The 24848-nt window shown below is 42.3% G+C and overlaps 1 protein-coding gene across 1 annotated transcript in view; it reads left to right on the forward strand.

Annotated features, from left to right (window-relative positions):
* The window catches only part of LOC119174974 (uncharacterized), a 43863-nt gene extending 22246 nt beyond the window's left edge, over positions 1-21617 (forward strand). The window contains exons 7-14 of the mRNA XM_037426126.2: positions 1226-1282; positions 5429-5483; positions 8084-8154; positions 13234-13416; positions 14638-14677; positions 15131-15207; positions 15553-15585; positions 20603-21617. Of these exons, the coding sequence (XP_037282023.2) occupies positions 1226-1282; positions 5429-5483; positions 8084-8154; positions 13234-13416; positions 14638-14677; positions 15131-15207; positions 15553-15585; positions 20603-21463 (1377 nt within the window). The 3' untranslated portion in view covers positions 21464-21617. The remainder of the gene's footprint in view (positions 1-1225; positions 1283-5428; positions 5484-8083; positions 8155-13233; positions 13417-14637; positions 14678-15130; positions 15208-15552; positions 15586-20602) is intronic.
* The last annotated feature ends 3231 nt before the right edge of the window (positions 21618-24848 follow it).

A 24848-nucleotide genomic window follows, 5' to 3' on the forward strand; every position in this document is an offset into this window, starting at 1 on the left:
CGATTTGCCTTCTTTTTTTCTTCAGGGTACGGAGACCGCGTTCCAACTGTACTGCTGGGGGGTAGAATCGTTTCTGATCACGGCCAAGTTCAGGGTGCGCCTATTATGCGCGGAATTAAAAAAAAAATAGAATTTTCCGCGACCAAACTAGGGGTGCGCCTATTATGCGAGTGCGCCGATTATGCGAGTAAATACGGTATATATATTTCAAATTTAAAATAGTTTCAAATTTGAATTTGAATAATATTGCATATCATAAAGAAAAATGAGTATATTTATCATGATCTAACTAACCAGCACAATATTTTTAAAAATTGAAACAAGACCTGTGCAAATGCCAATTTTTTTTTAATCAAAGGAAATGGAAACATCCTTGAATTGTAGCAGGATTTGACTTTCGGTAGAATGCAAGTGACTGCCAGTAAAATAAGTTACGTAATAAAATTTACTATAGTTAGTGTATATAAGTAGGTATAACAAGATTTTAAACTTAAGAAATGAATCAATGTGAGTATAATACTTTCATTTAACCTTGAACTGTAACTTCATGACAGTGCGGATTTTTCTCCTGGGTGTTTTCACGGCTTTGCACTCACCCACTGCAGTGAAACCACTTTTACAGGTTTCTACGGGCATCTATTTTTTATTTTGAATAATTTGATATTATCAATGATTTAAATTTGATTCCAAACAAATTAGAATATTGGGACAAGCCTATTTGTGTCCTTTCTTCTCTGTGCTTATTTCAAGCAATCTTCTACTGATCAGACTTGCTGGTGGTTTTTTTTTTCTCCTTCATTTCTTGTGATATGTATTTAAACACAAGTGAATATAACCAAGTAATTTTGTTGGCAACATTATTGACAAGTGATATTGCACGTCCATAAACGTTAAAAATTCTCATCTCACCTCTTAGAAAAAGCACTGCTGGCCTTAAGGCCAGCAGTGCTTTGTCGTCAGCATTGTGTAGTCAGTCAAGTGCCTTAACTATTTTCTATTTTGAAATGTACTTGCGAGTCTTTTATGCAGTTTTAAATGTGCAATTTTAGGGGCTTGCCCCCTACATTCAAGTCAACTTGCAGTCATGTAAATATGGTATACTAATGAAGGGGTCAATCATGGTGACTTAAAATCGCACAACTATAGTAGGTTTTCAATTAATGTTTCTTGTATTTTATCCTAATCTTCACAGCATTTATTATTTTTTTTTTGCTTTGTTTCACAGCACCTCAGTGGAAAGCGACACAAGGAGGTTGTCAGTGTCTTGAAGCAGGCAGTGTTGGTATGACCCTTACTTTATTAGTTTATCTTTAATTAGTTACATTTGGTTTGCTAGAGGTGGGGAACACATGCTGTGATCTAGCAAATGTTCATGAATACCACTTTCATCAGCAGCCTATATATGTGTTCTTCTGGCAGCCCCGCCACGGTGGTTTAGTGGGTAAGGTGCTGACCTGCAGATCTCACGGTATCTAATCCCGGTGAATGATTGATATAAATCAGTCAATCAAATCAATTGTGTTCTTCTGGCCGTGGATCATTATGAACAGATTGCTACAAGAGTTTTAGGTGCAAGTGTTACGTTCTTCAATGTAGTAACGTAACAACTGAAATATAGCTCGAAATGAAAAAAAAAAAAAAAAAGACGCAATGAAAAGTCAACTCTCGTCCTATACCGTATCTACTAGATTCTACCGCGCCCTCAATTGTAACGTGCACTCTGTTTTCACAACGAAAAAAAAAAAAAAAAAGTAAGACATCGATTGCAACGCGCACTCATTTTTCTCGTTGGCCCGCACGATCACACTACTCGGGAAAACGACTTCTTTTGGGAGCGTCTTCCGTTTAAATATGAGGTACGGGGGATGCTTGTGCCTATCTGATGTGCAATGGAGCATTGCCGTCACTCTTGTTTTACTGTGGCCTGATTTCAGCAGGCAAACTTGCTTTGCCCCCTTCTTTTCGACGGTTGTGGTGCCAGGCATGTCGATGTAAAGAAGCGTCTGATCGGCATTCCCGATTTGCCCAAGCAGGTAGCCGTTGTTGTGCCGCAAGTTTAGGATGAACCTCTGAAAACTGTGAAGCTTTTCATCGTGCTCCTCCGCAAAACTTTTCGCATATGCCCGTTCACCTTCAGAGGGAAAGCCTTTCCTCTTCATAAAGTTAGTTAGCCAGCACCTGCTCGGTTTAAACTAACTCCGAATTAGACCTTTTTTTAAGGCTAATTGCACAACCCGCACTTAGAGCAGTTCTGTCGTCACGGGCCGCTGTGCCGCTCGCTGCTCAAGCACATACTTGCCGAGCAGCTCTTCAATTTGCGTAAACAGACCCTGCTGTGGTCCACTGAAGCATATGCGTGAATCTTTGCTGTCGACAATCTTCTGCTTTTGTTTCCTCCAGTCCCGCATGCACGTTTCGGGAACTCCGAACGACCGCGATGCGGCCAGATTTCCGTCTGTTTCGGCACACGCAATGACTTTTCTTTTAAAAGCGGCATCGTGGTGCACTCGTCGAGTTTTTGGAGTCTGCCCTTCCATGCCGTCGATGCTAATGAACTACAAGATGACGAACTCCTCAGCACACGTACGAAGTGCCGCACATGGGAAACGCGTAGGCAGAAATGGCTGTGCCGAAGCACGTAGGGGGCGGCCATTTTGGAAATGCCGATGGCAATAGAACGACCGTATTCATTTTTTTTTTTTCGCACTCGATTTTAACGCGCATGCGATTTATGAACTCGCTTAACCGAAAAAAAGGTGCGCGTTAGATTCGAGTAATTACGGTATATCCGTCATTGGCAGAAATAAATGTGGAAGCCTCGGAACAATTGAAGTGGAAAGCCTCCATTGCCCTTGTCAGCATCAGAAGTGGCGCCACTGGGCAAGGCGAGGCAAGACTTTATTAGCCACCATAGCAAGGCCTACAGTGATGTAGCAACGCCATTTTGCCTCGATTATCTCCTGTCAGTCTGCTGTTTTCTTTCTGCTATTTCCTTCAGACTGGAGTGGTAGTTGACGGCAGTTTGAGCGGCTTTAAAGTAAAAGTTATCAAATATGCCGAAGCGCATGGCAATCTGGCGGCACAACGGGAATTCGTGCTTCGGGGAAAAGCGTCGGGTACTGGAGGAGCCAAAAGCAGCGCATCACATGCTGCAGAAACCAAAACAAAACATAAACAGTTTCGTAGACGGACTGCAGTGCACCCTGAACTGAAAACCCCTACTTGCTGAATTCGTCTGGTAGCTGCTTGCAATGTCGCCACCCATACCAGCTGAGTGTATCCGCGTGAAAGCTCTGAAGACAGCGCACGACTCTGAGTTTAAGGGTGCAGTTCAAGAGATTGCTATCGTGGGTGTAGCGATTCATATAGCGAAAAGGCTTTGCTCTAAGGCGGCGTACTTTCGTCTTTTCCCAAATGCTGCATCAGTAATGCATTGGATAGAACGGAGGACGATGCACTATGGAACGTTACTAGTGAAAAACGGATGTCTTCGGACTCAAGTTCGGATGAGTCTGAGTGACAGTACTTTGTGGCCTTCTGGCGTTTAAGGGGGTAGACTGGTCTTAGATATTTTTTGTTTATTTTTTCAGTGATCTTGATTTTTTGCCGATTTCAAATATTTAGTTTTCCTGTACCTCTTCTTGTTTCTGAAATAACTTAAGTTCACCCCCTATTGTTTAAGGCCACCATAGAAAAAAAAGTGCTTAATTAAATGTGATATGTAAGATATCCCAACATAGACTAATGGCTATAGATTGAAATAATGCAAGAGTTTTTTGTTTTCAGGCCTTCCTTGGTTATTTTACAGCAAAATGAACTATCTATATTCAAGAGAAGTTGGAATTGTGTTACAATTTTGATGAGCAATTAATTAAAAAGGCTTGTTTTCTAAATTCTGCTAACATACTTGCACTCTACACACATACACATTTCCGTTGCAAAAAGAATTATTGTTGTACCGGGCCTAGCTGCAGAGATATTTGGGCTTCAAAATTAAGCAGTCGTAAATTTACTTTTCTAAAAAAAAAATGGAAAAAGCTTAAAACACACATTCTTCAAAAAGCAACAATTATGGTGCGCATGTTTTGAAATCCTCATAAAGGTGCTGATAAATTAGTAGCAGAGGTGCCGGCATATAAAGAGGTCTCGAAGTTGGTTCCCCATTTTTTTGCAGTTTCTGCATGTTAACAGCACCAAGAATCTGAACAGTTAGAATGAGATTACAAAAAAATTACCACTTCCTGGTGTGTGAAAATCTGCAGAGATGGCAAAATACTTGCAGAAACCAATATGTTAGTTTTAAGAAATGATTTTTTTGTCACTTTTTGGTCCCAAAGACCAGTCTGCTCCCTTAACTGCATGAGATTAGTGTCCAGATGAGAAGAAATGTCACCACAGTGCAGCTGGTTGCGTCGGATATTTTGTACCAAGGTAAAGGTGTGCTGCCATACTTCGCAATTTAAAAAAAATTTTTTTTTTGGAGATTAATGGTTTGAAGGGTCAACCTATATTCTGGTCTGACCTATATTCCGGTTTTTAAAGTAGTTGTGCTTTCTGTGAATTCAGTATGTCAACAAATACTGGCAATAGCCTTCAATAGCAAATAGCAGCAAGCTTTCCAATACTGCAACCACTCAGGGGTGCGACAGCTGCGTCAATGGTGCCAATTTGATACAATTTCTTATTTGTGCGCCGAGCGTCGCCAAAACCATGAAATTCGCTGAAGTTGTGCCACGCTGCACCAAAATGCTTGACCAGCCTCAAAATTTTCTTGGTTGCAATAATTTTAGCAAGAAATGCAGTCCCCGTTGGCCACCTGTAGTTGGCGTCGTCAATCAATGTAGGGATCCGGGCGCGCAAACCATACTCGCGAAATGCGATCGACCAGATAATGTAACTACGCTGCGCGCCCATCAGTCTTTAACAACGCAACTTTAAGACAAAAATGTGTTGCCGTAGCCAGCAACACTTGATGAGAAATGTGAAGTTTCTAGTCTGGAAATGCGCCTGTGGCATGTGTGGAAGTAAAGCTGGAAGCGTATGTTGCTGTTACTGCGTGCGAACAAACTCTATGTGCTGTAAACGCCGGAGTTGCTGGTGACCTACGTTCATAGCGATAGCAACTGCACATGCGATAGATATTCGGTGCTATCACTTCATCATTTGCAGATCTTAGCACTCTGGAGAAATACTGTGCCCCATTTTCACACAAATACTTGGTGATAGATTTAGGGAGTGCCCAGGTTATGTGCTTCCCCTTGAATTTTTTTTTGCCACTACAGAATTACTCATCGCTATATCACCAGCTGCCGTAATGTAAAGAAACTGCTGGGCATTGCTTCTGAAATTCAGTTGAAGAGCATTGATGTGTGTTAATTTATCTTGGCTACGTACCATTGAAGTTTCTGAATTCTCAACTCTTTTGCAGTGGATTCCACCAGAGGTGCGACCTCCCCAGTTGAGGGCGTTGTTTCGAAAAAATGGTATTGTTTTCTGTTCTGATAGTTGTTCTGATAGTTGCTTCTTTTAATTGTACTTTTAATTGTACTTTTTTATTGCTTATGGAGTCTTATGCTGTTGCAAGTTCAAGAAAGTTCAATGTAAAATGGAATCTCATCGACGCAATTATGTGTAATACATCTTTTAGAATAATTTTTTTTCTTCCTTTTCGTGGCCAGCGCCTCAAAGCAGCAGTGTATGTTCATGTAAGCGCAGTCTCATTTTTACCTAAATTTAAGTAGTATGACAGCAGAAGGGACTTTTGCTGGTACATTTCTAAAGCTAGTAGCTTGATATTTCAATTTCTATTCTAAATTACATTCCAATGACACACAATCAACATGTTACACGTTTCAAGCTGCAAAGATTGCACAGTATCAGTGTGGAGTAATCACTACTGGTCTATTGCTGAATATAAGTGGAATGGCTTTTGTTTGTGTGGCATCAAGTGATGCTGCTGCAGTTAAGCTCGCAGTGCTTTAAGAATTGATCAACAGGTGTCCACTATGAGTAATAACGGTGATGCATTTTATTTATCAGCTCATGTGAAAGTCGTGCCAATGAGATTCCACTGTACGCAGTAATGTTTATTCGGGCGTCTTTGCTTATGTTAGCTATACGAGAGCAGCATCTACTTATTGTAAATGTATATGCATCTATAGTAGATTCTCATTAAACGGAACCTGAAGGGATCGGTAAAATATGTTTCATTTAACAGAAGTTCCATTTACTCAGAGGCGATCATGGGTGCAGAAGCCCGAAACCAAGCGATCCAGAGGCAGTAGTTCCGTTTCGGCAGTAGTTCTATTTAACAGTTTCCATTTACTTAAAATCTACTGTAGTATATATATATATATATATATATACATACATACATACATACATACATATTTCTTGAAATTCTTCCTGGATTCGAGTCGAGTTGTAAGTCACCAGAAGAAGCGAATGAGCAAACGAAAAACGATGCTTTATTGCCAACATTACGGCCGGGGACAGGCCTACGTCAGGGCATATATATTAGTGCATGTCTGCACTTTCCAGTGTTTCAGGTCATATTTAGATTCAGCAAGCTGAGTGATCCTGCATTCTGGCATTTATTACAAAAAGTTTACTGAGGGCAATGAAACCCATTTTAGAAGTAACATTTTTGTACCGCATAGCAAGTAGGTAACAATGAGCAAGTGGGTAACAATGAGTGGAGATAAGTTTTTTTGGGGGTGGGGGGGGGGCTTATTTTCGATTTTATGCTAGAAAAGCATTCATTTTCAATGTTTTTAAGCTCTTTCAGGTCACACTGGAGCTTCAAATATCAAAGGCCTGCTGCATTTCAGCTTTTTTCCACTTGCGGTGTTTTACTGGGATGGGGACAGAATGTTCAACTGTTTGCTAGCATCAGAAAACTGGCCTAAATGCGAGAAGTGGTGTGCTGACCTAGTGAGGCGACACAAATGGCACGAGTATTGATCTCTCGAGCTGCTCACTCGCCTCACAGCAGACTACATTCCAATTTTTTGTAGATGCTTGGCGGAACTACGACATCAGTGTAGGCAAAGCCATTGACAATACACAACAAGCCCTTGGCTGTTATTATGCCAAGTTGCTGAGCAGTGATTGTGAAATTGTCCCTTTTGTATAGCGTAAGAAAAATCTGATCCCACATGTGGGGATTTCGGTGCGCAGCCAAGCATATAAACTTGGTTGCCCCTGCACAGCTGAAACAGCTGCTTAGCAAGTTGTTTTCACTTGCTTGCTGAGGTTACCCCATTCGCTTTGCTCATGCCAGTGGAAACAGAAGTGCACTTCACTGTGTGTTTCCACAAGTTAAGAAGCACCTAAACTCCATGTTCTTGTGTAGCGATGGTCACAGTAAAAGTTTTTGCACTGTCTATACAGTTAGGCACAGCATTACAAGCGGCAGTCTGTTGCTGCCCGATGGGGTAAATACACTCTGGAATCTCCAGTATAAAATAACCCCTCAGCTCGCTCAGTACTGTTGTAGCTAATGCTTTGTCAGGTACTGAGCGAAACAAGCTTGCAGTATGTCTGCAATTACGCTAGAAAATCTGGACAACATGTCCTGCATCGTCTACCTGTCCTGGAGGTTATATCAAACTGCCACTAAGTAATTGTGACTGTGAGTTTGCCTTCTTTGCTGCATACAACAAATAGCTGCAGCTTGCAAACTGCCCCAGTTAACACAAGAACAATTTGGAATTCAAAACCTGGATGTGACGTGACCATGACGCTTTTGCGGCCACATCCAGTGGCTTTATCGGTAGCACTTCTGAATGAATTACCATTTCTGCAACTCATTACTAAACCATGCATAAATGAGAAATTTTACCCAGCTTCCTGCAGAAGACAGTACTTGCTTCTTCAACGCCTGCAGTCAATGTGGCTGTCTCTTTGAGACGGCTGCTGCTGCTTCTGCACTTTTGCAAGAATGCGTGTGGGTCACATGTACGGAGTACAGTGAGTGCACAAGCTGAAATGAAGTTTTCACGTGCCAACTCCTGTTGCTCGTACGTTGTGACCCACATCCCATTGACTGGGAGAGTAAGCACACGTGCCATCTGGCTCACAGATGGCAAGCCACCAACCGGCCCTGCCGTGAAACCAGCAGCTCCAGCTCCAAAGCCTGGCATTGCTGTCCAGGTAAATAAATGGTGATACTGATATATAGAACAGCTTCAGGCATCCACCTCTGAGGGAGTTATCGCTTCCACAGAGCCAGTGGTGTGTAGAAAGTTCTCTCGTTTACGCAAATAGGATAAGCTTGTTGCAAGCTCCTGTCTGCAACTAGCTGCTTAAACTCACCACCTATTTCTGTTGTGCGGCACAGACACTGTGGTGTAATGCCTACATGGCTTGCTCATGGTACATTTGACTGGTTACTTTCAAGTGCTCTGGGGGTGCGCTTCGCATTGAGCTGGTCCAAGCTGGGTATTTGAAGCCCACTGGCCTGGTTCTTTGCATTTGAAGGTTTTCTCGCCATTGATCTGGAGTGTGACCAAGATCCAATCGAATCTTGGTCGTTTAGACCCCCTGATGACTCTGTGAGCAGCAGTGTGTTTGTAGCGTTTGTTTCGAGCGAGCTTCTCTGGCTCCCATTTTACAAGGGCCCGGCATCACTTAAAGTTAAGTTGGAGGGTGGTAAGTCAAATGTACCATGAGTGGCCATACAGCTGCTACATCGAATTACACTTCAAATCAAGTTCACTCGCTTTGTAAATCTAAATGTTCTGTTTAAGTACCGTATTTGCTCGCATAGTTTGTGCGCTTTCTTTCGTGATTCTGGGGCTATAAGGAGGGGGTGCAGTGCGCTAATTGCACAAGGATTTCATGAACGCATGCGAAGTAATGTGCAATAGGTCCTAATGCGTGAAGTATATGCATTAAACAAAATAAAACGAATTGGCACGAACGAAGTACTTGTTTATTTAACAAAATTATCATGTACTTTAACCAGTGAGATCCGGTCACACTCCATTTAGTCTGAATCGCTGATCTATGGGCGAATTGAGAATCATCGCGGCCGCTGCCACCACCATCCCACAGCGCATCGCCTTCGGTTCTGTCCAGTTCGTTCGAATGTTCCATCTTCTTGAAACTCTTCTCAACAATGCTGGGAGAAACTACTTCCCACGACACAGCGATGCTGTAGGACCTAAGGGTTTGCACATAATTAAAAAGTCCTTCTTCAGTGGCATTGTACCAGAAAGTTCGCACTTTCTTTCTTCCGTACTGATCGCGTCGATAGTCACACATTTGAGAACTTCACGCAGAAGAGACTGGCGGTGGCACGATTCCCTATTTTCTTCTGCAAAATTCACAACAGTGAGCTTGAATTTTGCCCTATATGTAATCACTGTAGCCCATCGCAAGAGAACAGTAAACGTGTAGGACGGATGGCGAAATCTTAACTTCCGAAATCTACCAAGCATGCGTTGCAGCGCAGACACAGAGAACAAGGGGAACAGTTTGGTGCGACAGGCCAACAGCAGGCCCTCGCACACCTCTGGTGCCGAAAGTTGTCTGTTCTGTGACGGGAGCTTGCATTGAAAGTTGTCTGTTCTGTGACGGGAGATGGAGAGATACAGGGGGACAAACGCTCTAGCAGTTCCGGCAACCCGTCAACAGGTTTGAGTGTTCCTGCACGGTATTCTACCGGTCCTAGTTCGGGGGAAGTCTTCGAAAGAAGTGACTTCGTACTCGCAGTCCGTTTGACTGCGCTTGCTTGCTTGTTTGAAGGAGTGTGCACCCAGCGCGCCCGTCCAAAAAATCCAAAGTTCAACAGTCTTTTTATGCGTGCGCTGGTGAGCTGGCTCGGCTGGGTCGGAGAGCTCTAATTATGCGAGAAAATTTTTTTTTTCGTAAATCTGACAAAATATTAGGGGTGTGCAAATTATACAGTGGTGCAAATTATGTGAGTATATACAGTATATATGTGCAGTCCATCTTCAACTCTTGCGCAGGGGCCTGCTTTTTTAATTGACATCAATGAATTCTACAAGTGAGCGGTAGCTTAAACAGTTTCGCATTCAGATAAGCAGATAAATGTTGCTATACATAAATTATATAGTTATGCACATTCTGCAAAGGCCCAGTAAGGTCAAGAATAACTGTAGGTAGTAATGTTAATGGTGGAAAGAGACATGCATTAGTTTTAAGCAACTACAGAACTATTCTATTTATGGCACTGCATCTGCGCAGTTGTGGGCTTGAAATGCACGATTTCCCTGTATTTATAAGTTCTATGTACTAGTTAAAAAGTGCTCTTATTGTTAATAGCATAGAAAAATGTAAGATAGCCATATGTATGCCAGCAAGATTCAAGAGTTATCGAGCCAAGCCTTTATCGCTTGTCTATTCCTTATTGTGGAGGCTTGAAGTATTTCACTCCACGCATTGTGATCAGCGCAGCATTGATGCTGTTAAGGCAATAGTCTGAGTAGCATAACAGCTGTAGATGTGTGTAGATGCCGAGTGTCATTGCACCAATTGTTAACCATATAGATGGTTAGCAGCAAGGAATCCTGCATCTGCTGGGAAGATGAATACATATTCATTAACTTGCCGCTCGCAGCACATCTGCATTGTCGTGCAATGGCGGCTGGACAAAGCAACACAACAACTTGGGCTGGTTGGTATTGCAATCTTATGGGAAAACCTGTTTTGTTCTAAACGTTTCAGTGCACTCTGTTCTATATAATTTTTTTCTGAATCGTTTTATGCACAAAAAGGTTTCCTTTAAGAAAGCAACACAAATGATGCACTGTGAATCCCAGAAAATGTGAGAAATAACATAATTTAGCATGCTTGGCTGCATCCTTAAGAGACTTCAGAGTGCCACGACACTTTAAAAGAAGACTGTGGAAGAGGCCAAAAGTTGTTCTAGTGAAGCATCGTTAACTTGTTTCACAGGTTCAAGTTGAAGTAAAAAATTGTCATGACACTTCACAGCACTGAGCTATAGGGGAAAGACATGGGATTTTCAGAAGAAAAACTTTTTTGGTGAAAGGTTCGTCCTGGCCCTGGTTCAGCTTGTGGGCTTGTGCAGAGCTGCTCTGCCGATCTGAACGTTCTACAGCCATCCTTACAACTGACCCTCATGCCCCATATCCTGCAATACTAATTGTGTGGTGCCGAAAGGGGCATGTTCCAAACCGACTTGATTATAGGCACATTTAGCTGACTGATTTTGTGCTCCGTTCTCCGTTCTGCTCAAACGCTCAGTTACCGGAGCGCAACGTGTGTTTTTGGTTTTAGCCATTTAGCCAAGCGTTGCTCGGTCAACGCAAACGTGATGCCACCGGTGCATGAAAGTTGTTGTAAAGGAAAATAAAAATTGTTCTTATCTTGCAGCAAGACAGAAAATTTTGTTTTAAAGGTGTGTGAATTAATTTACTGTTTGACGCATGAGCATTTATAATTTTTTTTTTGTCACCTTCACTTGGAGCTGGACTACAATAGAAGCCCTCAAGGCAGCCTAAACGCATTTCGAACGCCCCGCCCTGAGGCAGCGCGTTCACGCCTTGTGGCAAATCAAACTAAAGAGCTTTTCTGAATAGGGGGAAGGGTGGCTGCTGTTAAAAACTAAATTGTTACTATTGTTACATCAAATTGCTCACAATCAAAGATTTGTGAAGTCTCTTTGACAGAAGTACCAAAGAAGCATCTCGAGATGCTCTTTTATAGTTCAATATGTCTGCTCTAGATCGTTTCGTGGAACTTCACCCCACATGCGCGGATTCTCGAAGGGATTGGCTGCGACAACTTTTCGGAGGAGGCACAGATCTTTGTGTGTCCCAAAGTGCCATCAGTGCTTGCATGTTTGCTAAACAACCACTGAGTTTCTCGAGCAGCGCCAACTCTTGGCACAAGAGGCTGCCATTTTGGTCGATTCTCCTCGAGTCATGTGATCCTTAGCTGACTATGACAGTCTGCTCACACGCTCAGCGCCGGATCATCTAGCGCATGTGCAGTGGTGCAACCACTGACTGGCTGAGGGGAGCGAGAGGCAAAATATGGTCAGCTAAATGTGCCTAATACGATTGAGCCTCATGCTCCATATCCTGCAATACTCTATACTAATCGTGTGGTACCCAAAGGGGTATGTTCCAATCCGACATGATTATGTTTATGCAGAGGTTATAGGGTCTATGGATAATTTAGTGGAGAAAAATAAGATGTCAGGCAACTTTAGTGCTTGCTTTCATTTCAGGGTCCAAAACATTTCACTTTTATTCTAAGTCCAGAACATATCATTTTTCTTCTGCATTGAGAAACTGAAGTGCGTATTTTGATGCTGAACTTGAGCAGGATCATTATTTTTCTGGTTGACTGCAATGTGGCTCAGAGGTGCAGCAGGAGGATGGAAGACGGACTATAGCTGCCGCTAGTTCGTGTTCCGTCTCGGCCAACTTGTTCCTTGTGTTTGCTTGACCCCCTTATGATGGGCAGCCATTTTTGGCAACTCAGTGCCAGGATGAAGCGTTTGCCAGCAGAAGCTTTGAGGGCACATTCACTTACATCTTGGAGTTCTTGACTCATACAAATTGTGAAATTCCCCTCAGGCAGTATATATGCAAGTCTGGACATGCCGTTGGTCTTAATTGAAGATGACTGCTGATTGTAGTGCCTCCTGTACACTGGAAAACAAGCTAATAGCATTTTGTGGGTTGCGTTGCACAAGGGTGCAAGCGGTGCCGCAATGAAGCAAACAGTGCGTTTGCATTTGCAGCTTACACTTTGCAGGTGATGCTGCAGACGTAGAACTATTTTACTTTCCTTAAAATTACTCCTATCTTTGCGGCAGCAACTTCTGCAGGTGGCTTGTCAGTTTGTTCTTCCGCCACAGTTTTTTTCATTGGCACATCCGAGTTTGAATATGGCTATTGGTGTGACTAAAGAACCCTGCCACTACCAACATCACCACTGACACTATTTATCTGATGGCCAGTCCAAACTCTGCACTAGCAATCGCCTAGTTCGGCCTTCACTGGGGTGACATGAGCTTAATTTCATTGTGCAGTCGCATCAGCAATTTTTAAACTTTCTCCCCTTTTTGCAAGCTCCTTTCTTTGGCTATTGCAATATCAACTCGCTCTGCAGATACAGTTCATAACACAAGTAGTAGTACTTTTGCCTTTTAGACAAAGGGGATGGTATACCATACCGCTTTCACCCTTCCTATTTTCTGTTCGAGTTTCTTACAAGAAGTATATGCATTAGGGGCCTGCTGCGAAAGGAGTGAAAAGGCCAGCCCCTCCAGCTGATGGACACGCTACTGGACTTGTCAAGAAGCAAAAGCAAGGACCAGCTCAAAAGCCATCGGAAGGTTCCGAGCTGAAGGGCGGAACCAAAGCTGGCGCCAACAAACCTGGAGGCCCACAGCAGAAGCCTGGAACACAGAAGGTAGCACCTTGCAGCAGTAGTTGGAAAATTGTGCTTAGGCTAGTTCATACTGCTGAACCCCCTTATAGGAGACATGCACCGAGACGCAATTCTTGTCTGTTATGTCGTCTCGTAATGAAAGCCACCCCTCTCGGAACACACACTCAGTTGACACGGTTTGACCCAAAACAAACTACACATTTATTTAACTGCTTTTACAAGGACATCACCAGCCGAATGAATACATTACTTGTGATCAACACTCTAAACACAACCTTACACAATATTGCGATACACTCAAACATAGCAACACCAGGTTGCGTTGAGGTGGCGTCGCCAATGTTCGACTCTCTGCTAGGGACCCACGTGGTACGACCTGTAGTTGCCTCACCCCGTGGGGCCCCATGAGGAGACAATCATCTGCGCCAACTGCCGCACGCCAATGAGGCTCTCCAGTCTTCTCTCTCAGGCCACCTCGCCTCGCCGCCAGGCATCATTGCTTTGCGCTACCGCAATGACCATAATGATGATGAAGATGTGAGCACAACGACACCAACCGCTTGATGGTTGTAAACCCTAAATGCAGCCTATGCGCAAAACACGTGTGCACCATGAGGTGCAATGGACTTAATATGGGGTATCAGCACCTCCACATACTATGCCTCTTTTCTCTAATAATGTACCCTGTCACACATTTTCAATTGTTAAAAAATATATTTGAAACATGGCACTTAAAATATCATGTCTTTATTGATTTTGACAAAACTTGGTGCTGACTTGTTTGTGCGCTATTATATATACAATTATTTATTCTGTAAAGTACAAAATATTTTATGGCTTTCATGGAGCGAAGTTTTTTTTTCTAAACTGAGAGAGTTGCAAAGTAAATAAGTATACCACAATAATCTGGAACCCAAACTGTGTGCAGTGCAACAAGAATGGATGTTCTAAACCCATTCAAAAGAAAGGTTATGTTGAACATTTGGGAGTGAAATCTCAATTTGTCTGTAGCTCTCTCAATTAAAAAATCTTACTTTTCAAAGGCACAATAAATATTCTGCATTTTAAAAACTATTCATTATTCTGAAAAATAATTGTATATGTATTTGTAATCAGCATACAAATATACATTAACATACCAAGTTTTGAAGAAATAAATTGAGAATTAAACCATTTTTCAAGAGCAGTGCCCCCCTTAAAATTGCCCTCCACCCATTTACACTATTTTGTTTTATGTTTTAGGCTCCGTTACTAGGCAACAGATCTATCCTTGGAAAACAAGGTAAGATGCAGATAACCTGATAATAGTGTCTTAAGTAGGCAACACACAACACAGATTCGCAGCTGATTTATTCTGAAAGCAATGGTTCATAAAAATAGTTGACTGTGGTTTTTGTGTGAATTCAAAAGGAATGAAGTAGGTGAAAGAAAAAAAAACTTGAAGTGAAGTAAAGTTAAACATTGCAAAACAGTGTTGTCTCGGCGATTGACATGTGATGCTACACAAATGAATGAACTTATCTTTGAAGGCTAGTTATTGTTACCTTATGCGTCTTTTCTTCAGCTTGGTAATGCATGCAAGAATAACCTTATCTATCCAGTAAGCGCATAGCGTTCCATCTTCAAAACTGACATACAGTTACACAAATTTCATTTGACTTATGTGATCTACTGCTATTCTACAAGCTACACTAGGAAAACTGCTTTGTGGCCTCGCTTTGTTTTCTTTACGCAGTGCAAAAGGGTCAGCAGCAACCAAAACCAGTATTCTGGTCTAATGTTGGCCAACGCTCTGAACTGCAGTATGCTCAGGTACGAACCACTAGTGTAAACAGCCCCCATGTTGTTGTAGAACCATTAAACTTGCCGTGTGTGTAGCCTATGTCATTGTTGCATACTATTTATAATTCTTTTTTTTTGCTGATTTCAGTGATGTTCTTTCGGATGTACTTGCTTCAGATGTATTTGCTGTTGCTAAACTATTTTGGGGTTGCATTGTTCCAATTGGAATATGGGCCCATGTTGTAATCATCTCTGATTGGCAGTAATTTTCAATAAGTGATCATGTACGACCTTCTTTTATTGAACTGGTGATACAGTGTGCCTTAAATGTTGTAACTGATTCTGTTCTCTCTCTCTCTCTCTCACTATTTTTAGCGTGTGGGCGGTCCTCGTGAGAGTGTACCTTACGTAAGTGCTTTTTCACATTAATACTAAAAAATGTAGAGCATCCAGCTTTCCCACTTGTTTGTGCTTATCATGGGCGTGTGCCTGAAAGTGAAAAAATAGGAAACCTGAGCTAGATATGTTAAGGTGAACAGATGACTTGTTTTGCGCAGAGTCATTGTTCAATGAATACACAGTAAAAGGTTTATTTCATGGGACCCTAAAAAATGTCTGAATTAACCAAATTCCAAATAATCAAAAGTATCAAGAAAATTATAAACAAATGCCTCTTATGTCAATGCAATTTCATTGTCTTGGTAAGTATGTAAATCTTGTGCTTACTAAATATATAGGCATTTTAAAAGCTGCAGTTTCCGACACTTGTGACTGTTCACTATGTGACCGCAGCTCAAGACTTTGAGTGAGATGTGCCAATTCGAAATATACCAGAAACAATATTACTGTACTATTTGCTATGATGGCAATGGCGGTGCAGACTGTGCCGCGTCGTTAAATTTAACCGTGAATGCCACCTTAGCTCCTTTGCCTCGCACATTTCTGGTATCTCACACGTAGTGCGCTCAGAGACTCTTCTGAATTAACCTGGTTGCAGCCAAATATAACTGAATTAATGAGATTTTGATGGCATAAAACAGTGCATATGCTATTCAAGACCTGTAAACACGTCCAAAATTTCAGATTTTTCAAATAATTGGGTGTCGAATTAACAAGCTTTTACTGCCCAAAGAGAAAAAAAAAAAAAAACACTTGTATAAAGGAAACTATGGGGTTGCTAGTTAATAAGAGACTATTAAAGGTCGAACAGTAGAACTGTCGGAATTTTCATCTTGGGATGGCAGCGCGTTGATGTCGTCCCATAGCGCTTACTCATTGGCAATTACTAAAGCGCCTGTTAGAGAAATTGGCATACTTTGATGAGTGTTTTTCATTTTGAATATTTTTGGACTTCTTTGGTTCCTTGTATCGTGGGTTTGTTCTACTGGGCAGTTCTTATTTCACAGCTGAGTATCAATACTCCAAAGGCCTGTTGGCTTTGTTTTACAGATGCAACTCCTGTAGCTTCAAGACGAGCCTTCCCGTTTCTAAAGTGCAGTGCTTAGAACTTATTTCCACCACCTGTGTATTAATTAGCATGGTTTAGGCAAAAAAACTTGTGTGATAGGTTCAAGAAATCTGACTGCAGTGTCTTCAAGCTTGGTATTATTAACGGTGTGGCGCCATACACAGCTGTATATACAGTGGACTCCCCTTAACCGAGACTCAAAAGGGCAAGAAAATTTGTTCTATTTATAAGAAGTTTCATTTAAGCAAAGCCCACAAAATGAATGAAATATGGCTTTATTTAAAAAACACCAACTGTGGCTGACTGAACAGAAACATTTTGAAGTACGCAATACTACTATAGTTGAAAAATGTTTCTAATATTGCTGACTTGGAAGAAGGAGGTGATAACATTTTGCTTGGCCTTGTTCAAGCACTTTCTCACATGGTAGGAGTGCATTGCTGAAAGGCTGGGCAGGAACTCTGTGCCACCATCGTGTTCTAAGTAGCGCTGCAACAGGATGACAGCATCTCTTGCTGCACTGTCAGCCACTGCAATAGGCTCGGGATCACACACCATCTCATTACCACTTGAGCACAGGTCCTCATTTTGAGTTTCAGCTATAGGTTCGTCAAGGCCAACTCCTGAAGTTCATGACGAGATGTCGATTGCTTCTTCGCGTGCGCGGAATTGTGCAATCTCTGGATTGGCTTGTCCAAACTAGCTTTGGCTATTGTTTCATGGTTGCTAGGCTGCCATGGCCACTTTTGCCGTTCATGGATTTTGCTCGTTTTGGTTTTATTTAACTGATGTAGGCTAAGAAAAATGTTCCCATTACCCGAAACTTTTTATTGTTAAATATATAGGAGACCAACCAAATATGCCTACATAGTTTCGTTTATGCGGCTCTTTTGTTTAACCGAGTTTTGTTTAAGGGGGGACGCGGCTTTGGGATCGCGAAAAATGGCAAAAAAATCGATTTTTTGAAACTCAAGTTTTCAGTTTCTGGAACCCTTTTTCTATCTGGTTCCAAAATATCTACACTGAAAACCGCGCAGAAGTGCTTCGGAAAATTCGTTTCACCCACCTAGGTAGCAAAAATTTTTCTGGAAATGGCGAGAAAACGGTGATTTTCAAAAAATTATAGCTTCGCGATGCTTGGGCCGGGAGCCGGCTTCTTGGGCTCATCGGAAAAAGCATTTCTCCGTGTTTCCCGCCTCAGCTGGCTCCTCCCTTTAACAACAAGCGAGGAAAAAGCAAATGTTTGAAGGTCGTTTTGAGGCCCTTGATTGGCCGTGGCCGCCATGTTGCCTCAGCTCGCCTCGCCATTGGCCCGATGCTCGCTCCGGGAGATCGTCGTCTGCTGCTTGTGCGTCGCGAGGGCATGGCTCTCGAAAATCGCCACTTCGTGACGTGTTCACGGCTTGATAATCACTTAAGATATAACTACGCTTTAGTTACGAGCAGTAAGCGGATGCGCGATCAGGTTACTACGAGCGTCAGCGCGGTCTACGAGCGCCGCGCGTCATTGGAGTCGTCTTTAGCCCTAACTCCGCCGACTGCAGGCAGGAACGGCGCGCTAGTGCATTCGTGGCGACGTGCTTCTTCGCAAGCAACGAAGCTGTAAGCGGCGGCACTATCTGATTACTACGAGTGGCCGCACCGGATGCACGATCAGATTACTACGAGCGGGCGCGCGGCGGTCTACGACTGCGGCGCGTCATCGGAGTCGGCTTTAGGCCTAACTCCGCTGACAGCGAGACTGCGGGCAGGAACGACGCGCAAGCGCACTCTTGCTGACGTGCTTCTTCGCAAGGAATGTACCACATTACTCGCTAGCTCCTCTGAATATTGTACGGGCATTTTACGCATCGGCAGCGTACAACAGTCAAGCTCGTCACCCCCCCCCCCCCCCCTTCACTGCCAAGGATCGCTCGGAACAGCGGCTAGCAGTTTCGCGCGTCGTCATTCGAAAAGCGATGCCAAGTGCAGTGCGTGCCGATTTTTTGTCTTCGTAGTTACACATTTCGCGCATCGTCATCGAACGCCGCCGGCAAGTGCATTACGCGCCGGCTGCACTGTCCACGCGGCCGCGCACCCCACGGTCATATGGAGTGTTGTCAGTAAGCTTTTGTGATGCGATTCAGACGTGCTTGGAGCCGTGCTTGATATCGCCACGAACGTCTATGAATGTTCCGAGGTTAACGATTGCTGTAGATTAGTTTCCGCGACCGGCTGTATGATGATGCGTTTCACGGCTAGAGCGGCGAAAGAGCATGTGTGAATCAGGGGCACGAATTTTTATATGCCCGTTTCTTGTCATTAATTATACTGCTAGAAATTCCCGTGCCACCAGTCTTCTGCCCATAACTTTGTTATTTAGAAAGAAGGCATAGGCCGTCATGGTGTGATCCATTTTTCTGATGCAATAAACTTTTCTTCAAATAAAAAAAAGTTCAGTGAATATTTGTAATCAAGTACTTAATTACGCTAATTACAACTTCAGCACAAAAAAAATATGTGTAATAATTTCAGTATATGGTTTTATTCCATTACAATCTTTTCTGTCATACCTATCACACCACTCCTTCATACAAAGAACTTGGTTTGAAATCCATACTTGTTCTTTGTAACTCATGAAAAGGAGTAAATCATGAAAAGAAGTCAAATATCACAAGACAAACCTGAGATCACAATTTTTAGGTGTCTTAGAGACGTAAAGAAAAGTTGAAACTTTAAACGCAGCTTTCTCAATACTTTTTTTTTTTTTTGACATTATGCTCAGCCCCTCCACATGGTTCAATGAAGAAATAATTTGTTTCTCGTAAAGTATTCGTGGTATTGCTTCAAAATTTTTATGGAAGCACTGTGAGGTTATTCTTAGTGTCTGTGCCAATTTTCATCAATATCCAACGAGAAACAAAAAGTTCATTGAAAAAAGCCTGTCGAAAACTTCGACAAGCTTTTTCTCACAAGTGTGTTTTGGACATTGTGCATTGCTCGTGGAAAGAGTAGCACAAGAATGACTGGATCGATTTTGATTCTCTTTTTTTTTTCCTGAGCCTCTGAACACTGCTTGTGGGTACAGCAATCTTCAATTTCTGTTTTGTGGCCCTGTTATTTTTCTAGACGATGATTTGTCCGTGCCATTGTTTCTGGCAATGTGTGTCGGCAGCCATGATGATCTCTAAAAAAAAAATAGAGAACTTATTAAAAAATTCCGAGAGTGTCATACCCTGTAGCTTTCTTTTGAGTAAAGATCAACACCATTCGCAGCTTCCTGGCATGTTTTGTTGCAGCGCTAGGCTTTCCACGAGCAGACCATGTAATTGGATCGTGTAGCATTATGTAACTTGAGAACTACTGAAGCTATCATGATGAAACTGCATATTTCCCTATTCTAGACACTTACGAGTATGCATGCCAAATTTCATTGCTGTAGGTCAACAAATAAAAGTTTTTTTTTCAATGCCACCTCCCCCCTTAATGGGAGTCCACTGTAACTTGTCTAAGGAAATCCAAAGATTTAGTGGTGCCATGTTCACTTCTCATTTCCTTTTCCTTTTTGAATGTCGGTACTAGAGTGCAGTAATGACCTCTCTGATTTTGCATGACAAGGTGGTAGCAAAGTATGTTTTCCCATATGTTAAACATTTGCAAAGCCATGCTTTTTTGCTGTCCATGGACAATAAATTTCTGCCAAAGAACTTTAATTTGTATCTATGTTGTTTATATCAGTGGGGCACTTTTTCATAACTTTCATTATTGTTTTGAAACGTAAAACCCTGGTAATTAGAATTTGGAGTGGTTGAAAATTGAGCTCTTCATAACGACAGAAATGTCATCATGGGTAGGTTGTGCACAGCTTTTAATAGACGGCAATATTGAATTGCCCTCAAGACCTTTGCCAATAGGGGTGATGAAGATAATGAGTAAAGTTGTTGCATAAGTGTGAGTCCCGCTTGTGGTTTACTTCAGGCTGGAAGAGGACGCCCACTTCTTCCAGGAGGGCCTGGCAGTGGTGGCTTTGGAGGTTCACGTCATCAGGCCTTTATTGAACATGAATTTGCACCAAGTGGCAGGCGCTACCACGATGAGCCACATCCTGAGAGCAGATGGCAAGATCCTTCTGCCCAACCTCACTGGAAGAGCCCCGTATTACCAGAGCCAGCACCAAGTGCCGGCTTTGGTCTCTTGGACCCTCCTTCCCCAGAACCGAGGGAGCCAAGGCCGTATGGCTTGTCTTCACCACAAAAAATTTCAAAGGCTCAACTAGACCTGGCGTTGGAGATCAGCAAACTTTCTCAGCATTTGTCTAGACCAGAGTTCAGTAAGGAGCTCAGTCAGCAGCTGAGCCATCACATAAGCCAGGAACTGAGCCGCCAGCGACAGATGGCCTCTGATCGTCGAGGTCGAGAAGACTTCATGCGAGACGAATTTCCGCTGCCACGTAGTGAAAGAATGCCACTGCTTGGTGACGTGCTGCCGCTGCTCGAAAAGCGCCCACTGCTTCATGACCAGCCTCCTCTGCTGCCCGATAAAGGCCCGCTTCTGCGCGATTCTTACGAAGACCACGCACCAAGACGGCCACCTCTTCTTGGAGATTCAAGACCAGGCTTTGACGACCGGGAGCAGGCTTACCACTTTGACAGAAGGGATGAGAGAAGACCTGGACTTGATAGTTATGGCGAAAGAAGAAGCCATGACTACTCTGATGACTATGGGAAAGCCTATGCCCGTGATCTGCCTCCTAGAAAGCCTGCCGATTATCGTCGGAGTGATCGTTCATCTTCCGGAGGACTTCTTGGCAAACCTCCTCTGCTAGGCTCTCGTTTCTGATCATCAAATGCGTGTCACTTGATTTGAGAACATTTCTGTTCCTGCAAGCACTTTTTCATTTTTCTTTTGTTGATCACTGGGTGGCAAGCATTCTCATTTTTTTTTTGGCCAAAGCGAAGTTTGGTTTAGTCTGAAATAAATGATGAAACACATACCTGTGGTGGTGCTGTCTGCACAAACTGGAATGGTTAGTCACTTCACATGAACCAGTGTATGCATGTTTTAACAAAAGTTTTGAAAAAAACTACACAAATATCAAGTAACAGGAGTATTTTAGAGCACTAATCTGCTGCTCGCTGCATCTTTCCTCATGTTAATGTTTGTAGCGTTTCATAACAGTGTCTTTAAGGGAAATCGGTGTTCAATCAATCAAGGGAACTATATGAAAAAAATAAAAATACAAAGAGTTGTTGGATTGATAGCCTTAGGTGACTAGTGGCTGGTCCAATACATTGTGTCTAGAGGATGTGCTGGTCGGCTTTAAAGGGGGAAACAGAAACGATTATATAAATACAGGGAATACACGTGTACATTTTCTTTTGCACACATTCAAACTTATTAGGTTGCAACTAGCTTACTGTACACGACACTCATTAGAAAAACAATGAAAATCAATTCAGACATACACACAGGCTTGCATATTTTTTCTCTTTAGAAAAACTTATTTGCATGCTAGGCCGAAAAAACTTGCAAGTTTAATCTCAAGGGGGATTACGTTCCATATTTTTCTTCCATTAAGTTCTATCGTTTTTTTTCTCAATAAATATTGTAACATTTGTGCAGATGGAAATTTACATTAGAAGGATGTTGCGTATTGGGTGTAGGAATCAAAACAATGTCAGCTAGCAAAGGTGAAATTCAGTTGTTATTTATTAAAACGGCAATCTTGTAGTGGTGCAACATGGCAGCCGAGAGAATGCATTGCGAATGGAAAATGTTACCTACTTGTGTTCACCTTGGTTTATGATTTTCAATATACGCTTTTTTGAATTCGTTCATAACGCTTGTACTTACACCCCACGATTTTAAGCAGTAATTCATATGACATTGACACAATTAAAAGTAGAGTGTACGTAGCATGGCTTGTGGAAAATGTTGGTGAGCTTTAATTAGATTATAGCAGGCATTGCCTACCTCTGCGCACACACTCTGTTCTTGCTCATGCCAGTGTAAATTCTCATCAAATATTACGCTCAAATATTTAAAAGAAATTTGTTGAATAGGAGTGTTGTTTATTGTTAGGTTAAAAAATGTAGTATAAATGTGTTTCTTGTACGGGTGAAACACTGTCTATGTTTTAGTACAGTTAACGGTGAGCTAATTCTTGGCAAACCATTCTGAAATGTTTGACAAATCGGCCACCATGCCGTTTTGTAGAGCTGCTAAGGAGCGTCTTGTAAAACCTAAACCGGTGTCGACCTGGTACATCAATGCCCTTGACCTCTGTAGAGATTGCGGCTCTGTAGAGACCTCTGTAGAAACACCATTGACATAGAGAGAAAACAATATGGGGCCTAATACTAAACCCTGTGGTACCCCGCATTCAATATAACTAAGATGAATTGATGTTACCAATGTCTACCTTTTGCTTGCATGCCAATAAATAGCTGGAAAAGAAGTCAAGTGAGTTGCCTGCAATTCCATAGGAATGCATTTTTTCCAGTAAAATGGAGTGACTAATAGCATCCAATGCCTTCTTTATGTTAAAAAAAAAATACTGCTACTACTAGGTTGTTTTCATGTAGCACGAGATTAATATATTGTGTAAGCAATGATATGGCAGTAGAAGTGGACCTGTTAGCAATGAAACTGTATGGCTGGGGACAAAGTACATTCTGGTCACAATGGAACCACCTTTGTTGCGACGAAATGAATTTTTCAAGTGTGGTGTTAAAGTGCTATTCAGGACAGAGTACTATTCAGGACAGATTAAAGTACTATTCAGGACTATCTGCAGCTGTCCGGAAGATTACAGTCACCAGATTTGTAAACTGTATTATCTTGGCAGTCTGTAGGTATGTATGTGAGGATAAGTTTGAAAAGAAAATGCATGTATGTGAGGATAAGTTTGAAAAGAAAATGCATGGTTAAATATGTGGCACAATAGACTACACAAGACATTAATATTTTCCTTCAAAATTCTTGATGATACGGCATCATGGCCAACTGCCTAGTTCCCTGGTAACTTCCTAATACCTTGTATGTCATTCTCCGTCACGTCACATAAGTGGAAATTGAAATTACTAGCAACCGTTAATGGTGCATTTAAGTTGTTCATATGGGGGGGGAGTTTACTTGCAAGACCAGTATTAGTAAATTAATCATTAAAGTTATCAGCCTCTTCACATGCTTGGTTATCCTGTGTAATGGGTTCTTTGCTACACATGCCAGTGACATATTTAACAATTTGACATATCTTTTTCGTGTTGCCTTCATTTTTTTCTCATTACGTCGATGTAGCGAAGTTTTTTTGAAGAAAAACTTCGCTTACTATACTTAATACCTAAATAATGACTGTGTATCTTTATAGCCTTGTTTACTGCACTGTATCAGACATGAAAATAATTTTACTTTTTTGAACACACACGACTATATTGTCACTTGCATAATAGCTGCGAAGTGGGGTGATTGCGGCACACTTGGCCCTCGAGACTATGTATGGTCTAGAAGACGACCACTAAAGAGGCTGGCGCTGTGACGTTGAAAATGACATTACATGACTCGCGCGAGCCATCGTCACTGCAGTGCGCTTGCGTTCAACCCCGAGGCAGTAAATTTTCTAGCTTGCAGAGTTTTTTTTTTTTTAATCGCTTGATGTCACAGTGCCGGACGTGTTCGAGCGAGCCTTTTAGAACAAGCGATGCGTGCAGGTATTCCAACGTCCTCGCATCACATCAGTCATTACCCCCCGCGACCAGAGAAGTACTGGTAGTGAAAGCGAGGGTTCATGACATATATATGCAGGTGAAATTCTACTAATTGAAACATGTTTTGTATCAACCCCGTAGCCAGGATTTTTTTTTCGGAATGGGGTGAAGTTGAGGCACTTGTTGAAGGCCTTGAAAAACACCTATTTTTATTTGTACTCCGTTTAACACCCCCTCATACGTATTTCCGGGAGGACGAAGTGCCGCTCCCCCTCCCCTTAGTTGCGGGCCTGTTTCGTATAAATAATCGTCCAATAATTCTGGTGAAAGTGGCGCAGGCCGCACAAACCACGGTTGTTGTGTACTGTAATGTTATTGTGGCAAAAGAGCTCCTGGCACCCTCGTGAAAGGTGATGTGAACTCCTGACAGCAAAAGTTTTGTTTGCAACCTTTCTTTTTTTTTAGTGTAAGTTGTAGCTTTGCGTCAGTTAAAGCCGAAATTGAACCGCGAATACTAT

Source organism: Rhipicephalus microplus, chromosome 5, assembly GCF_043290135.1.
Source record: "Rhipicephalus microplus isolate Deutch F79 chromosome 5, USDA_Rmic, whole genome shotgun sequence".
NCBI lineage: Eukaryota > Metazoa > Arthropoda > Arachnida > Ixodida > Ixodidae > Rhipicephalus > Rhipicephalus microplus.